At 48.0% G+C, this 12,779-nt stretch overlaps 1 protein-coding gene across 1 annotated transcript in view; it reads right to left on the bottom strand.

Moving 5' to 3' along the window:
• The window catches only part of MAOB (monoamine oxidase B), a 117,732-nt gene extending 105,232 nt beyond the window's left edge, over nt 1-12,500 (bottom strand). The window contains exon 1 of the mRNA XM_044911519.1: nt 12,378-12,500. Within this exon, the coding sequence (XP_044767454.1) occupies nt 12,378-12,423 (46 nt within the window). The 5' untranslated portion in view covers nt 12,424-12,500. The remainder of the gene's footprint in view (nt 1-12,377) is intronic.
• Between the last annotated feature and the right edge of the window lie 279 nt (nt 12,501-12,779).

The raw sequence follows: 12,779 nt of genomic DNA, 5'->3' as shown, positions 1-12,779 counted from the left end.
ATAATAAATACGTATTATTTCTACAATTTGTGTTACTAAAAAACGTTCCCATGTCTCCAAAAAACTTCCTTAAACTATAAATCGCCAAGAAAAAAATGTGATTTCATCTTTCTTTTCTTTTTTTTTTTTTTAAAGATTTTATTTATTTATTTGACAGAGAGATAGAGAGACAGCACAAGTAGGCAGAGTGGCAGGCAGAGGGAGAGGGAGAAGCAGGCTTCCCGCTGAGCGGGGAGCCCGATGCGGGGTTCGATCCCAGGATCCTGGGATCATGACCTGAGCCGAAGGCAGCCGCCCAGCCGACTAAGCCACCCAGGCGCCCCTCATCTTTCTTTTTTTTGTGTGATTTCCTTTTTTGTTTGTTTTGTTTTGTTTTTTAGGGATAGATAGGGAGTGTGCACGCATGCTTGGGGGGGGAAGAGCAGTGGAAGGGGGAGAGATAGAATCTTTTTTTTTTTTAAGATTTATTTATTTATTTAAGAGACATTGAGAGAGAGAGAGTATGTGTGCATGTGCAAGCAGGGGGAGGGGCAGAGGGAGAGGGAGACAAGCAGACTCCCCGAGCTGAGTGGGGCTCTATCTCAGGACCCCGGGATCACGACCTGAGCCGGAATCAAGATTCAGATGCTCAACTAACTGAGCCACCCAAGCACCCCTGTGATTTCATCTTTCATTTACATCAGTAGCCTTTCTTCTTAAAAACTGTTGAGGGAGGGGTGCCTGGGTGGCTCAGTCCATTAAGCGCCTGCCTACGGCTCAGGTCATGATCCCAGGGTCCCGGGATCAAGCCCCGCACTGCGCTCCCTGCTCAGCGGGGAGTCTGCTTCTCCCTCTGCCCCCTCACCTCACTCGTGCTCGCTCTCTCAAATAAATAAATGAAATCTTTAAAAAAAATTTTAAAAAATTTTTGAGGGAATTTTGGTTATTAAATTATTTGCTTATTAATTTTTTACTTTATCCTAAATCATACGAAAAAGGGGTTCTGTTGAATAACAAAAGCTTTTCTAAAGAGCTCATTGCTTTAATGTAGAAAACTGAAAAATAACCCAAAGAAGCGAGATGGAATTAAAGACATAATTATAGAGGCGCCTGGGTGGCTCAGTCGTTAAGCATCTGTCTTCGGCTCAGGTCATGATCCCAGGGTCCTGGGGTAGAGCCCCACATCGGGCTCCCTGCTCGGCGAGAAGCCTGCTTCTCCCTCTCCCACTCCCCCTGCTTGTGTTCCCTCTCTCGCTGCGTCTCTCTCTGTCAAATAAATAAATAAAATCTTTAAAAAAAAAAAAGACAGAATTATAAAGACAATTAAAGACAGAAACACGGCTGGAATCACAGGAATAAAAAAGTAGCTCCAACTCCAAAACATGGGGGTCAGGATTACAAATTCAACATAAAAGAATCATTGGAAATGTTTGAGAGGTAATCCAAAAGGGGAGTGGTTATTCAGGCTGGAAGGACAGCAAATAAAATTAAGGATCTAGCAGGACACTTTCCTCATTGTGCAATTTTGATAAATGTTGAGGAGGAAGATGTGGCTAGAGTAAAAAATGTCCTACGGAAGAGATGATGAACATCAGGTCAAGATCTTAACCTTCTGACATAAAGTGGAAATTAACTAGAGGTACCACTTGAGGTATCATTAAACAGGGACTATGGTAACATGGCTAACATTTGAAAGGTCATTCCTACCTGAAGGTGCTTTCTGATTTTGCCCTCTTTCACAAAACAGTAGGTTTCAGTGACAACTTTGACATAACAAATAGGATGAACTATTCACTTTGTGTTTGAGACTGCCCAAGATGTGTGTTTGTTACTGAGTAAGCTGGATCACAGCCCTTGGGCAGAAAACTCTTTGATTTAATCTCAAAAAAAGAGGAAAATTTTAAATACAGTCACGTCCTTCAATTCCAGTTATAAAACCTCAGAGGGAAAACATGAATTACTATTTTTGTGATACTTCCTTTCTTGGGTAGGCTCTCAGCAAAACAGAAGAAAGCAAAGTGCCTTTGAAGGCCTTCTTCCATCCTTGCCTCCCCTCTCCCACTTTCTCTTGCAACTACCCTTAAGAATCAGGATTACCCAATTCATTATCAGCAGCCGGTCACCTCTCAACCTGTTCCAGAATTTCTACCCATTTCCTGGCTTCTCTGGCTCCTCGGTTACCCTCCTCCACCTGTCAGGCTCATACCTGGCCACCTTATCTTTACAGCAAAAATTTTCAACAGCTCCCTCTTTCCAACCACAGAAAACCTATCTATTCACTTGGCTTTTCTTTTTTTTAAGATTTTTTATTTATTTATTTGACAGAGAGAGAGCACAAGCAGGGGCAGCAGCAGAGGCAGAGGGAGAGGGAGAGGGAGAAGCAAGGCTCCCCCTGGCTTTTTTTTTTTTTTTAAGATTTTATTTTTAAGTCATCTTTACACCCAAAGCGAGGCTCGAGCTCACAACCCTGAGATCAAGAGTCACATGCTCTACCCACTGAAGCAGGCAGGCACCCCATCACTTGGCTTTTCAATGTCTCACTGTTTGATCCTGCCCTCCTTCTACTAACTTTATTATCCACATCTCCCCATCCTATTATTCTTGCCTTGCTGGGCTTTCTACCTTCCTATGAATAGAAATACTAGCTGTTAACTGGAGCCTATAGCTCTATGATTTGTTTTATTCCTCCGACCTTTAAAACCTTTCTCTTCTTGTCTACCCACCCAAACCTTGACTGTTCATCAAGCACCTGTTCACATCTCATTCCCTTAATGACGCCTTCTCCAACTCCTTGGGTCTTCAATGATTTCTTCTATCCAACTTAGGCCTTGGGTTCCACAGTAAGGAGTTCACTTACATATTAATCTTATTCTTTTTATTATTATGTTCAATTAGTCAACATATAATACAACATCATTAATTGATGTAGTGTTCAACAATTCATTAGTTGTGGAACACTAGGTGTTATACGAAACTTACATATTATTTTTTTTTTTGAAGATTTTATTTATTTGACAGAGAGAGACACAGCGAGAGAGGGAACACAAGCAGGGGGAGTGGGAGAGGGAGAAGCAGGCTTCCTGCTGAGCAGGGAGCCTGATGCGGGGCTCGATCCCAGGACCCTGGGATCATGACCTGAGCCGAAGGCAGATGCTTAACGACTGAGCCACCCAGGCGCCCCTTTACATATTATTTTTAATCGTTCCTTATTGCTTTGTCTCCGGCTGTATTTTAAGTGTTCTGAGGGTAAGAACTTGGTCTTAACCCTCTTTCTGTACCTCTCTTCAGGAAATAAACATATGCTGGCGTTTAAAAACATTGCCCCCTGGGACTTGGTTTTCTACAGTACCTTTGTTTACTGAGTTAACTGAGGAAGCTGAAAATGGATCCATTCTGTGAACGTGAAAATAGAAAGTAGAAACAGTGCTCAGGAAATATTAGTGTTTTTTACCTTCTGCCCAGCACCATTCGGTCAGGTTCTTATTCCGATTGGACTTACTCATAAAGTGGGGAGTTCATCCCCCAGGACAGTAATTTATTCAAAAGAAGTGGCTGTGAGGCCTGGGCTCAGCCCTTTGGCCTCTCTTGGCGTGCTTTTCCTGGGACAGAAAACCAGGTGTTCTCCCTAGGAGGTGAAACTTTATTAAAATGCTTCCATCTTCAGTCACCAATGATTCTATTAAAGCAAACTTTTTTTTTTTTTTAGCTTGTAAAAAATTTATGGGGGCCGCCTGGGTGGCTCAGTTGGCTAAGCGACTGCCTTCGGCTCAGGTCATGATCCTGGAGTCCCGGGATCGAGTCCCGCATCGGGCTCCCTGCTCGGCGGGGAGTCTGCTTCTCCCTCTGAACCTCCCCCTTCTCATGCTCTCTCTCTCTCATTCTCTCAAATAAATAAATAAAATCTTTAAAAAAAAAAAAAAAAGATAGGGCGCCTGGGTGGCTCAGTTGGCTAAGTGACTGCCTTTGGCTCAGGTCATGATCCTGGGGTCCTGGGATCGAGCCCTGCATAGGGCTTCCCCTACTCTGTGGGGAGCCTGCTTCTCCTTCTCCCTCTCCCTCTGCTTGTGCTCTCTGTCAAATAAATAAATAAAATCTTAAAAAAAAAAAAAAAAGAAATTTATGGGACCTGGATGTTCCTAATCAGAAAGGAATTTTATACCATTAATACCCCCTCTCTTAAGGGAAATAATTACTTTTATGCAGGGACACTACTTAAAAAGATAACCTTAACAAACTTGAGGCCCTTCCAAATTGGCAATCCTGCACATTTAACCTGAGCAAATCTCCAAAGCATTCTGGGGTGCCTGGGTGGCTCAGTCGGTTAAGTGTCTGCCTTGGGTTCAGGTCATGGTCCCAGGGTCCTGGGATCGAGCCCCGCATCGGGCTCCCTGCTCGGCGGGGAGCCTGCTTCTCCCTCTGCTCCTTCCCCTGCTTGTGTTCTCTCTCTCTCTCTCATGCGCGCACATGTGTGCATTCTCTCTCAAATAAAATCTTTTAAAAAAATCTCCAAAGCATTCTGCTATGGGGATAAAAACACTCATTCTGAACACAGCCTCTCAATTTGGCTCATTTTGGGACTTAGAAGAGTATTTGATCTTGTATATTTCCAGGATCCCCTCAGTTAATAACTGCCCATTGACGGGGCGCTTGGGTGGCTCACTTGGTTAAGCATCTGACTCTTGGTTTCAACTCAGGTTGAAAAGGGTCCTGGGATCGAGCCCCGTGTCCAGCTCTGCGCTCAGCACGGAGTCTGCTGGAGATTGTTTCCCTTTCCCTCTGCTCCTCCCCTCTCTAAAATAAATAAATAAAATCTCTTAAAAAAAAATACTGCCCGTTGACTTGTAAAAAAGGCAGAGTTAACACTGACTGACCATTCCAGGAGTTAGTCCCAGGGCCCTCACTCCACTTTATAAACAAGGATCTGGAGTCTGGGGAAGTAGGTAAATAACCCAAGCTACACATTTAGGGATAGAGGGAGGATTTGAACTTAAGCCCTAGAGCCCTAGAGTCCTTGCCTTTAACTTCTGGGTTATCCTGCTTCCTTGAGAAGGTGAAAGGTTCGCTCCATTTTTTCTATAGGTTTCTAGCTGTGGAGCGTACTTTCTCTGGGTCCAAGCCCTGGGAGGACCCATGAGCCTGATGGAGGGATTCTACCAATGTGATTCCATTTCTGGGAGCTAGAGTGGGCAGGGTTCCTTGCTAAACACCAGAGATGGGGACATAGACCACACGAAGTCCCGGATTTTGACCAGCCTATGCTCAGACGAGGGTTCACAGATGCTTAAACACGTCAGTAAACAGGTTAGTGAAATTAAAACTGGTAAGACTGTAGGTAAAATAGTCATAAAAATCCAAAGATGAAACTGGTTAGTGGTAGTTCCGATACAGGGTCACCTGCAACTGTACACATTTCATTTGTCCCAGGTGCTGACTGACATCTGCCATTACACTATGGTCTTGTCACCTGTAATACTTTAATAGTCACTAATCTTTTTTTTTATTTTTTAGAGAGAGAGCACGAGCGGGGGGGGGGGGGGGGGTGGGGCAGGGGGAGAGGGAGAGAGAGAATCTTAAGTAGCCTCCACACGGAGCACAGAGTCCAACGTGGGACACAATCTCACCACCCTGAGATCATGACCTGAGCCAAAATCAAGAGTCAGACGCTTAACCGACTGAATTACCCAGGTGCCCCAATAGTCACTAATTTTAAATGTTATTCAAACCGTAGAAGTTCGAATTCCATATTCATCAGTCAAGCACATATGCATATATAGTGTGAATCTTGACAGGAATAAAGAAATGTACTAGCATATTCGAATTTGGTGATAACATACTAGTTGTCATTATGGATATCTGGAGAAATAATAGTTGGCCTGAAACATTTTGTGGACTTTAGTGTGTCAAAGGAACATGGAAGTGCAACTCGGGTCCAAAATGTTAAAGAAGTAAGTTAAAATTAGATGAGCTCATCACATTCATAGGATAAATTTGACTGGAGGGGCCACCTGTGTATTTACTGTCAAAAATACAGGGGGTGTCTCGGTGGCTCAGTTGGTTAAGCATCTGCCTTTGGCTCAGGTCATGATCCCGGGGTCCTGGGATCAAGCCCCGCATCGGGCTCCCTGCTCGCAGGAAACCTGCTTCTTCCTCTCTTCCCTGCTTATGCTCTCTCTCTCTCTAATAAATAAATAAATAAAATATTTTTTAAAAATGCAGGAGGGGCACCTGGGTGGCTCAGATAAGCATCTGCCTTCAGCTCAGGTCATGATCCCAGGGTCCCCGGATCAAGCCCCGCATCGGGCTCCCTGCTCAGCGAGAAGCCTGCTTCTCCCTCTCCCACTCCCCCTGCTTGTGTTCCCTTTCTTGCTGTGTCTCTCTCTGTCAAATAAATAAATAAAATCTTTAAAAAAAATGCAGGAATCGCGAAAGCAAGCTGATTTTCAGTTACAAACTGTAGTGTTTTAAAACCAATTTTGATAACATCCATTATCGGCCGCATTACTAAAATCCTCTCAATGTGTACATATTTGCAGCCACGGGAATGTGAACAAACGATGTCGAAACACATTCCAAGTTCGTGTCACACAGGAAGTGGCCCACTCTGATAATGGGCAAAGGTTAACAGACCGGAACTAGCTGCTCCTTGAGATGACATTTTCACTGGAAGCAGAAGAAATCAAACAAGGAAACAAATGCCAAACTGAGTAACAGTGGGGTGATCTTAACATCAACATCTGCCGGGCACCAAATGCATGAGAAGTGTTTGTAATAGAAATGCGTTCTGCAGTCAGAATTTCTCACGTCTTTCTCTCTCACACATATATCTTCAAAGTAGTTAGAGTTTAAGATTGTTCTTCAAATTTTGCTGCTGGCTTTCTTGTATCTATCTGTGCGAGTAAATCATATACAAGCCAAGAAAGTAGGGCTGGGAGGCAGCATCCCTGTATGGGATAATAGTCCATGAATGTGTGTGCATGTGTGTGCGTGTGTGTGTATGTGTGTGTTACTGCATGCCCAGACACTAACCATTTCCTCAACCCGAAGTTCGACAGTGGAGTCGGCTGGCATGGTGCCAGCGCAGATCCATCTGTGGTCAGTGGCCATTTGTCAGCCTGATGAACAATGATAACCAGTGTCTACCGTGTGCTTGCCAGATGCCAAGCCCTTTGCAGGCATTTTCTCATTTAATCCTCTCCACCGCTTTGCAAAGTGGATACCATGCTTATCCCTATCTTCTGAATGAGAAAACGAAGACATGGGAAGGTTACCAATGTCTCTCAAGGTGGCACAGCTAATTCATGGTGGAACCAGGGTAGACGCCGCGATCTTAACCGTCAGCTCTAGCCCTGCCCTGTAGGACAGGGGGGCCTCGACCTCAACGCCCCGCCTGAAGCAGAGGAAATTGCTGCCACGGATACTGGCCAAGCTGAGCCCGAAACCTGGAGGATATAGAAGGATTCAGAAATCATGCCCCTAGTGGCGCCTGGCTCTGCCCACGTGGCCCAGCAGGCAGGCCCCTCCCACCGATGTGCCCCAGGTATTAGAATCAGGCAGAAGGTACAAGGCTTTGGCTTTCTTAACCCTCACAGAGCTGCTGGGAAAAGTCAAGCTCCTCACGCCTTGCCCGGCGTGTGGACAGCACTCGAAATGCTAACTCTTTGTTATTATTTATTATTAATAAGCAATTAATCCTGTTCCATGAATCAATAGTATTTGCATGTACTATTCATACATTTGTGATTATAATGAAGACAGGAGTTAGGTGGCTGGAATGAGGCCCGGGTCAGAATCTGAACACCCAGGCTGGGGTGCTGCTGATAGCCAGATCCGGGGCTGCCGAAGTTTCTCCTGATGATGAATATGTGAGTCCCAGAGCCCCAGGTGAGCCTGAGCTCGGGAGGCCCCTCACTGGAGGGAGTAAAGGGATGGGGTGGGGCAGGAGGAGGCTGGAATCGGGCAGGTCCCTACTGATGCCGGCCCCCGTACCTCGCATCCTGTTTCTATCTTATAAATGCCGCACGGCAAGAAAAATCCTTAGTGGGTGAAGAGGAGGAAGTGATCGCACAGAAATGCCTGCTTCTTCTCTCGCAGACTGAAAAATCCTAGCGACTCAACAAGGATATATTTTCCAAAAGGCATAAGCTGAAGCTGTAATGAACCGGCACGTACATTCTTTCTCATCCTAGCAACAGCCCCCTCGTGCTGATAAAGGCATTAGGAGTCTCATGTAGAAGATGAGGCCCCGGGGGGGGGGGGGGGGGGTGATGGAACTTTTTTGGTGACACAGTAGGGAAGGGTAGGAAATGGGATCCCTCATGAGCCTGTGTGACACTAAAGTATCTATTGTTTTCACACTGCCATGCTGGCTCTCTCTCTGTAGCCTCTCTTTGACAGGGATCTACAGATTTCCAGGCACTTCTGTAACACCATTATTTTTCAGAACATTCAGGTGGGTTCTAGGACCCCAGTGATGTCCTCCGCCTTTCCTCATCAAAGGCGAAGATGAAGTTTTGCCATTAACACAACAGGCCACATCCGCCTACTGCATCCTTCAATTCATGATCCCTCATAGGCCATCTGCGACAGCTCTTGCCCAGGCCCGGCCCACCAGCCCCTAGCAGGCTCCCTCCCCTGGCCCACACAGATCACCTGCCAGGCTGGTTTTGACTGTTGCAGGATCTCAGCCAAGTGCCAACCAACCTCAGATGGTTGAATCTCTTTTCTCAAGCCTGGCAAAAACGTCCTCCTTTCTGCTTCGAATTTCCCTTTTTTTTTTTTTTATTAGCTTTTATTTTGAGGATTGTGCAAGAGCCATTCCAGAATTGCAAAAGATAGTTTCCATGGTTTCACCAACCCAAACACAGGACAAGAAACAATATGCTGCCCTCCAGCTCCATGTGGGAAGTGCTGTTACTCTGTCAAAACCCCAGAGATCACCTGCTCCTTCAGCAGAAGAGATTTCAGGAGGTATGCATTTATAGGCCGCACACATTTCTCAAGAAGCTATTCCACAACTTCCCCGGAATTTTTCAAACATCAAAAAAGAAAGTTGTACATTAACCAGCTGCACCTCCCTTAATTGCTCATCTAAAGAGAGCAATTAAAACTTGCTGACGGCTTGAAAAACTATCAGAGAGCTAGCAGAAGGTCCCAAGTTTAATAATTAACACATTTTAAAAACCAGAGCCAAATTCAGGCACTTCTAAACGTACATCACTGTGGCGGTCACCTACTAATCCTAAAATTCCAATCTGACCCCCTCTCCCGCCCTCCGTGTGATTTGGCGGGAAATGCAAAAGGGTTTGGAAATCGGCGAATGTGAGTTTTGGATCCAATCAATTGCTACTTTGTCGGTGTGAAGTTAAAGGTCACCTCCCTGGGCTCCAAGGGCTCACAGCCCTAGTGGAGGGGAAAGTGAACCATTACAAACTCCTGGAGAAGAACCAGGGGGCAGGGGAAAGTAAAACAGAGGCATCTAATCCAGGGGGGATTCAGGAGGGCAGTCCTGGGAGACGATATCTCAGCCAGGGTGTGAGGTTAACTAAGTGTCTTTCAGCATCTGTTTCCTCCTCAAACTACAGAGAATGACTGAAACACCTTCCTCCCTTCCACCGCCCCCACCCCCACCCCCAGCCTGTCCTGGGAGTCCTCGATTCTCTCTCTTGGTTTCCTTCATTTCATTTGCTTCAGTGGCTTCAGCTAAAACTTCGCCGCCGCCCGCATCTGTGAGCCCAACTTCCTCCCTGCATTTCCACCTGCTAGACATCTCTCCCTGGCGTCCTCCCGGCACCTCGGACTCTCTGTGCTTCATCCTTCTCCCAAACCTGCTCTTCCCCGTCACGTCCCTCTTCTTGCTAATACCATCACCATATTCCAGTCACTTGACACCTGTCACTCTGTGAATGAAAAATCCTCAGTACTCATTCATTGACCACACAAAGAACTAAACCTGTTGGGGATGATGTACAAGCCTCCCTACAATTCATCCCACCAGACCCCGCCCCCCCTCAATTCTCCACACCGAAGTTCTCGAGGTTTCCTAAACGTGCTACTGTGTTCTTTCAAGTTTGTGATTTTATATCAGCTGTTCCTCAGCTCCAAAGGCTTTCTACATCTAGTCTCCTACTGAACTCCTATTCATCCTTTAAGACCTGCTTCAAATGTCACCTCCTCTGTGAAGTCTGCCCAGATTTTTCTCAGGCAGAGTTCGACATTCTCTCCAATCACCTTCCCTGGGACTTTGTGCATGCACCACTAAAGCATCTTATCAGAGGTCATGACTATTTATTGTTCAGGACTCTGTCTCCCACATTAGCTTGTGAATGCCCCCAGGGCAACATCCTTATAATTCATCTTCTATTCCCTTCGGGATAGGATGTGGAACAGGAAGTAAATGGTCATTGCATGAATGAATAATGAATTAATGAACAAATTCCTCTTGTGGCATGTACCACTTTCGACCCTGTATTGTCTTTGTTTGGGTATCTCATCTCCTTTCCTGGATGGACAAACCTTCCAGGGCAAAAGCAATATGATCCATTCTTGCGATGACCCAGTAATCTAGCTATGACTAATTGGTGTTGCCCTCATGCAGCAGATAAAGTAATTGAGTTAAGGCCTTAGAACCCTGCTTTCTTGGTTTTGAGAACAATGCCTATCCCATGTACTGTTCTTGAGAAAAGGCAGATCTATTCACCTGTCCCCTCTTTTGAGAGTTTGAGGGTGAATGCAGAGGTTCACCACTGCTTGCAAAAATAGCCAAACCCTGGTCTACCCTTCCTGAATGAGTCCAACATGACTAATTTGAGTGATCTTGAAGGTCTGGAGTATGAATCAGAAAGGGCAAAATAAGGGGGGGGCGTAATAGAAAAACCTGAATCCATTAGACTTGGGGCAAAAGCAGGACTTTGGGGGCCTGGCAAGAGAACCTTCAGTTTCTGTAAGATGGGATGTTATGCAAGGCAGCATCAAGAAGCACTGAGTAATATTTTCTAAAGCACCTAGGTAGCTATGTTTTTAAGTCCAAGTTCCTAGAGGAGAAAAATGCCAAAAATACTGACAGGAAAGAGAATCGATATAGCCTTGACCCACCTTAGCATGCATTGTGCCTAAGAATCTATGTACCTGCAGCACCCGACACAGAGTCTGGCACGAGTGAGCTCAGGAGGGCCCCACAAACAGAAGTGGTAGCCTGAGATCTGACCCAGAGGTGAGAGGCCTAGAGCGGAGGGAGCAGCACAGAACCAGGATCAGCACCCAACATCCAAGGCCTTGGTTTACTCACCAGGTCCAGCAGAGTCAGGGCCCCTCTATCCTGCCCACTCCCGGGGAGCAAGGACTGACCTTGCTCCTGAGACCTGGCCAGGGCAAGTGTTGGCCAACACATCCATGGTTTGGGGAGGTGTCCTAATTACTCCGCAGGCACCAGGAGACCCTGGGATTTGGGCCTAAGCATCCCCACGGTTCTGTTAGGCTGTTCTGGGAGCATTGCTTAATCCCACTAACCTCACCCCACATGGTCTGCCCTCCTCAGAGGGTAAGTTTCCCCACTGACCTCCATCCCTCCCTCTGGCTTCTGTCTTTGTGCCCTGTGGTGTCTCTGTGTCTCAGAGAGTGGTCTCTGTCCCCAACCCTGCCCATATAGGCTAGGCCAGAGTCAAGTTTCTCCATTCCAGCCCTGTTGGACTTGTTCACCCAACTTGTTCATCCTGCTCTAAGTGAGGAGGGGGGGTGAGAGGAAAAGAGCTATTTGCCCCAAAGGACCGGCTGCCCCAGAGAGACCCATGACAATCACAGAAATACAAAGAGGCAGGCTCAGGACCGGTCTTTGACAATCGATCGCCCCGGGGGCCCAACCCCTGCTTTCGGACCCAGGAGCTGTTCCAGGTCGTTTGCCTGCTACCAGAATTACAACACGTTGTGGTGCACGCCTGCTTCCAACGAGGGCGTAGAGCGTCCAGGTCACGTTGGAGCAAAGGACTGATCTTTGCTTGGAAAAAGTGACGGACCTTGGCGTCACCCCCTAGTAGAAATCTCTCGCCTGCCGGCCCCCTTTCTCCTTGCCTCGAAAATTCTCCCAAGCGTAGGCCTGGCAGCCTTCGGAGGGAGAAGTGCAAAGCCGGGCCCCAAGCTTTCCAGACTTTCAGCCCCCTGCTTCTGTCCAGGACCGCACCAAATCCTGCCCGCGAGGGAGGCTCCATGCTCGGCGCTCGGGACCCGCGAGATCCCCGCCAGTGCGCAGAGTCTCGGGGGTGGGGCGGGCCGGGGCCAGCCCCCGCCCCCGCCCCCGCCCCAGGACCCTCGGCCCTCCGCCGCCCGCGCGCCTACCCCTCCCCCACCCCCGGGCGGCCACCTGTCAGGGCGCAGGAGGAGGAAGGAGGGCCGCCGCCGCGACTGACCTGAGATGCCGCCCCCCACCACGACCACGTCGCATTTGCGGCTCATGGCGCTCGCCCCGCTCCGGGCCTCCCCGGTGCCCGCTGCTCGGCAGTCTGGGTCTCGGCCCCCGCCCGCCGCGCTGCTACCCCCGCGCACTAGCGCCGCCGCCCAGCCGCTATATCGCCCGCCCCGGGCCCCGCCCCCGCCCGCAGCTCCACCGCCCGGACCTGGGGAGGGCGGGCGCCGGGGGCGGAGAGATCACCTGGGGCCTGCAAGGGGGGGGGGCGGAGGAGGGAGGGGGGAGGGGGCCTCCCAGGAGCCCTCAGCCCCCGGCCTCCTGCACAATCTTTATTTCCCACGCGCCTCCCTCGTGCGCTATCCAGCTGGTGGGCGGGGGGAGGGGGCTGGGAGGGTGGCGCGTG

Source organism: Neomonachus schauinslandi, chromosome X (assembly GCF_002201575.2).
Source record: "Neomonachus schauinslandi chromosome X, ASM220157v2, whole genome shotgun sequence".
Classification (NCBI taxonomy): domain Eukaryota; kingdom Metazoa; phylum Chordata; class Mammalia; order Carnivora; family Phocidae; genus Neomonachus; species Neomonachus schauinslandi.
Note: the sequence above shows the minus strand (reverse complement) of the source record. Positions and strands in the feature narration are given on the sequence as shown.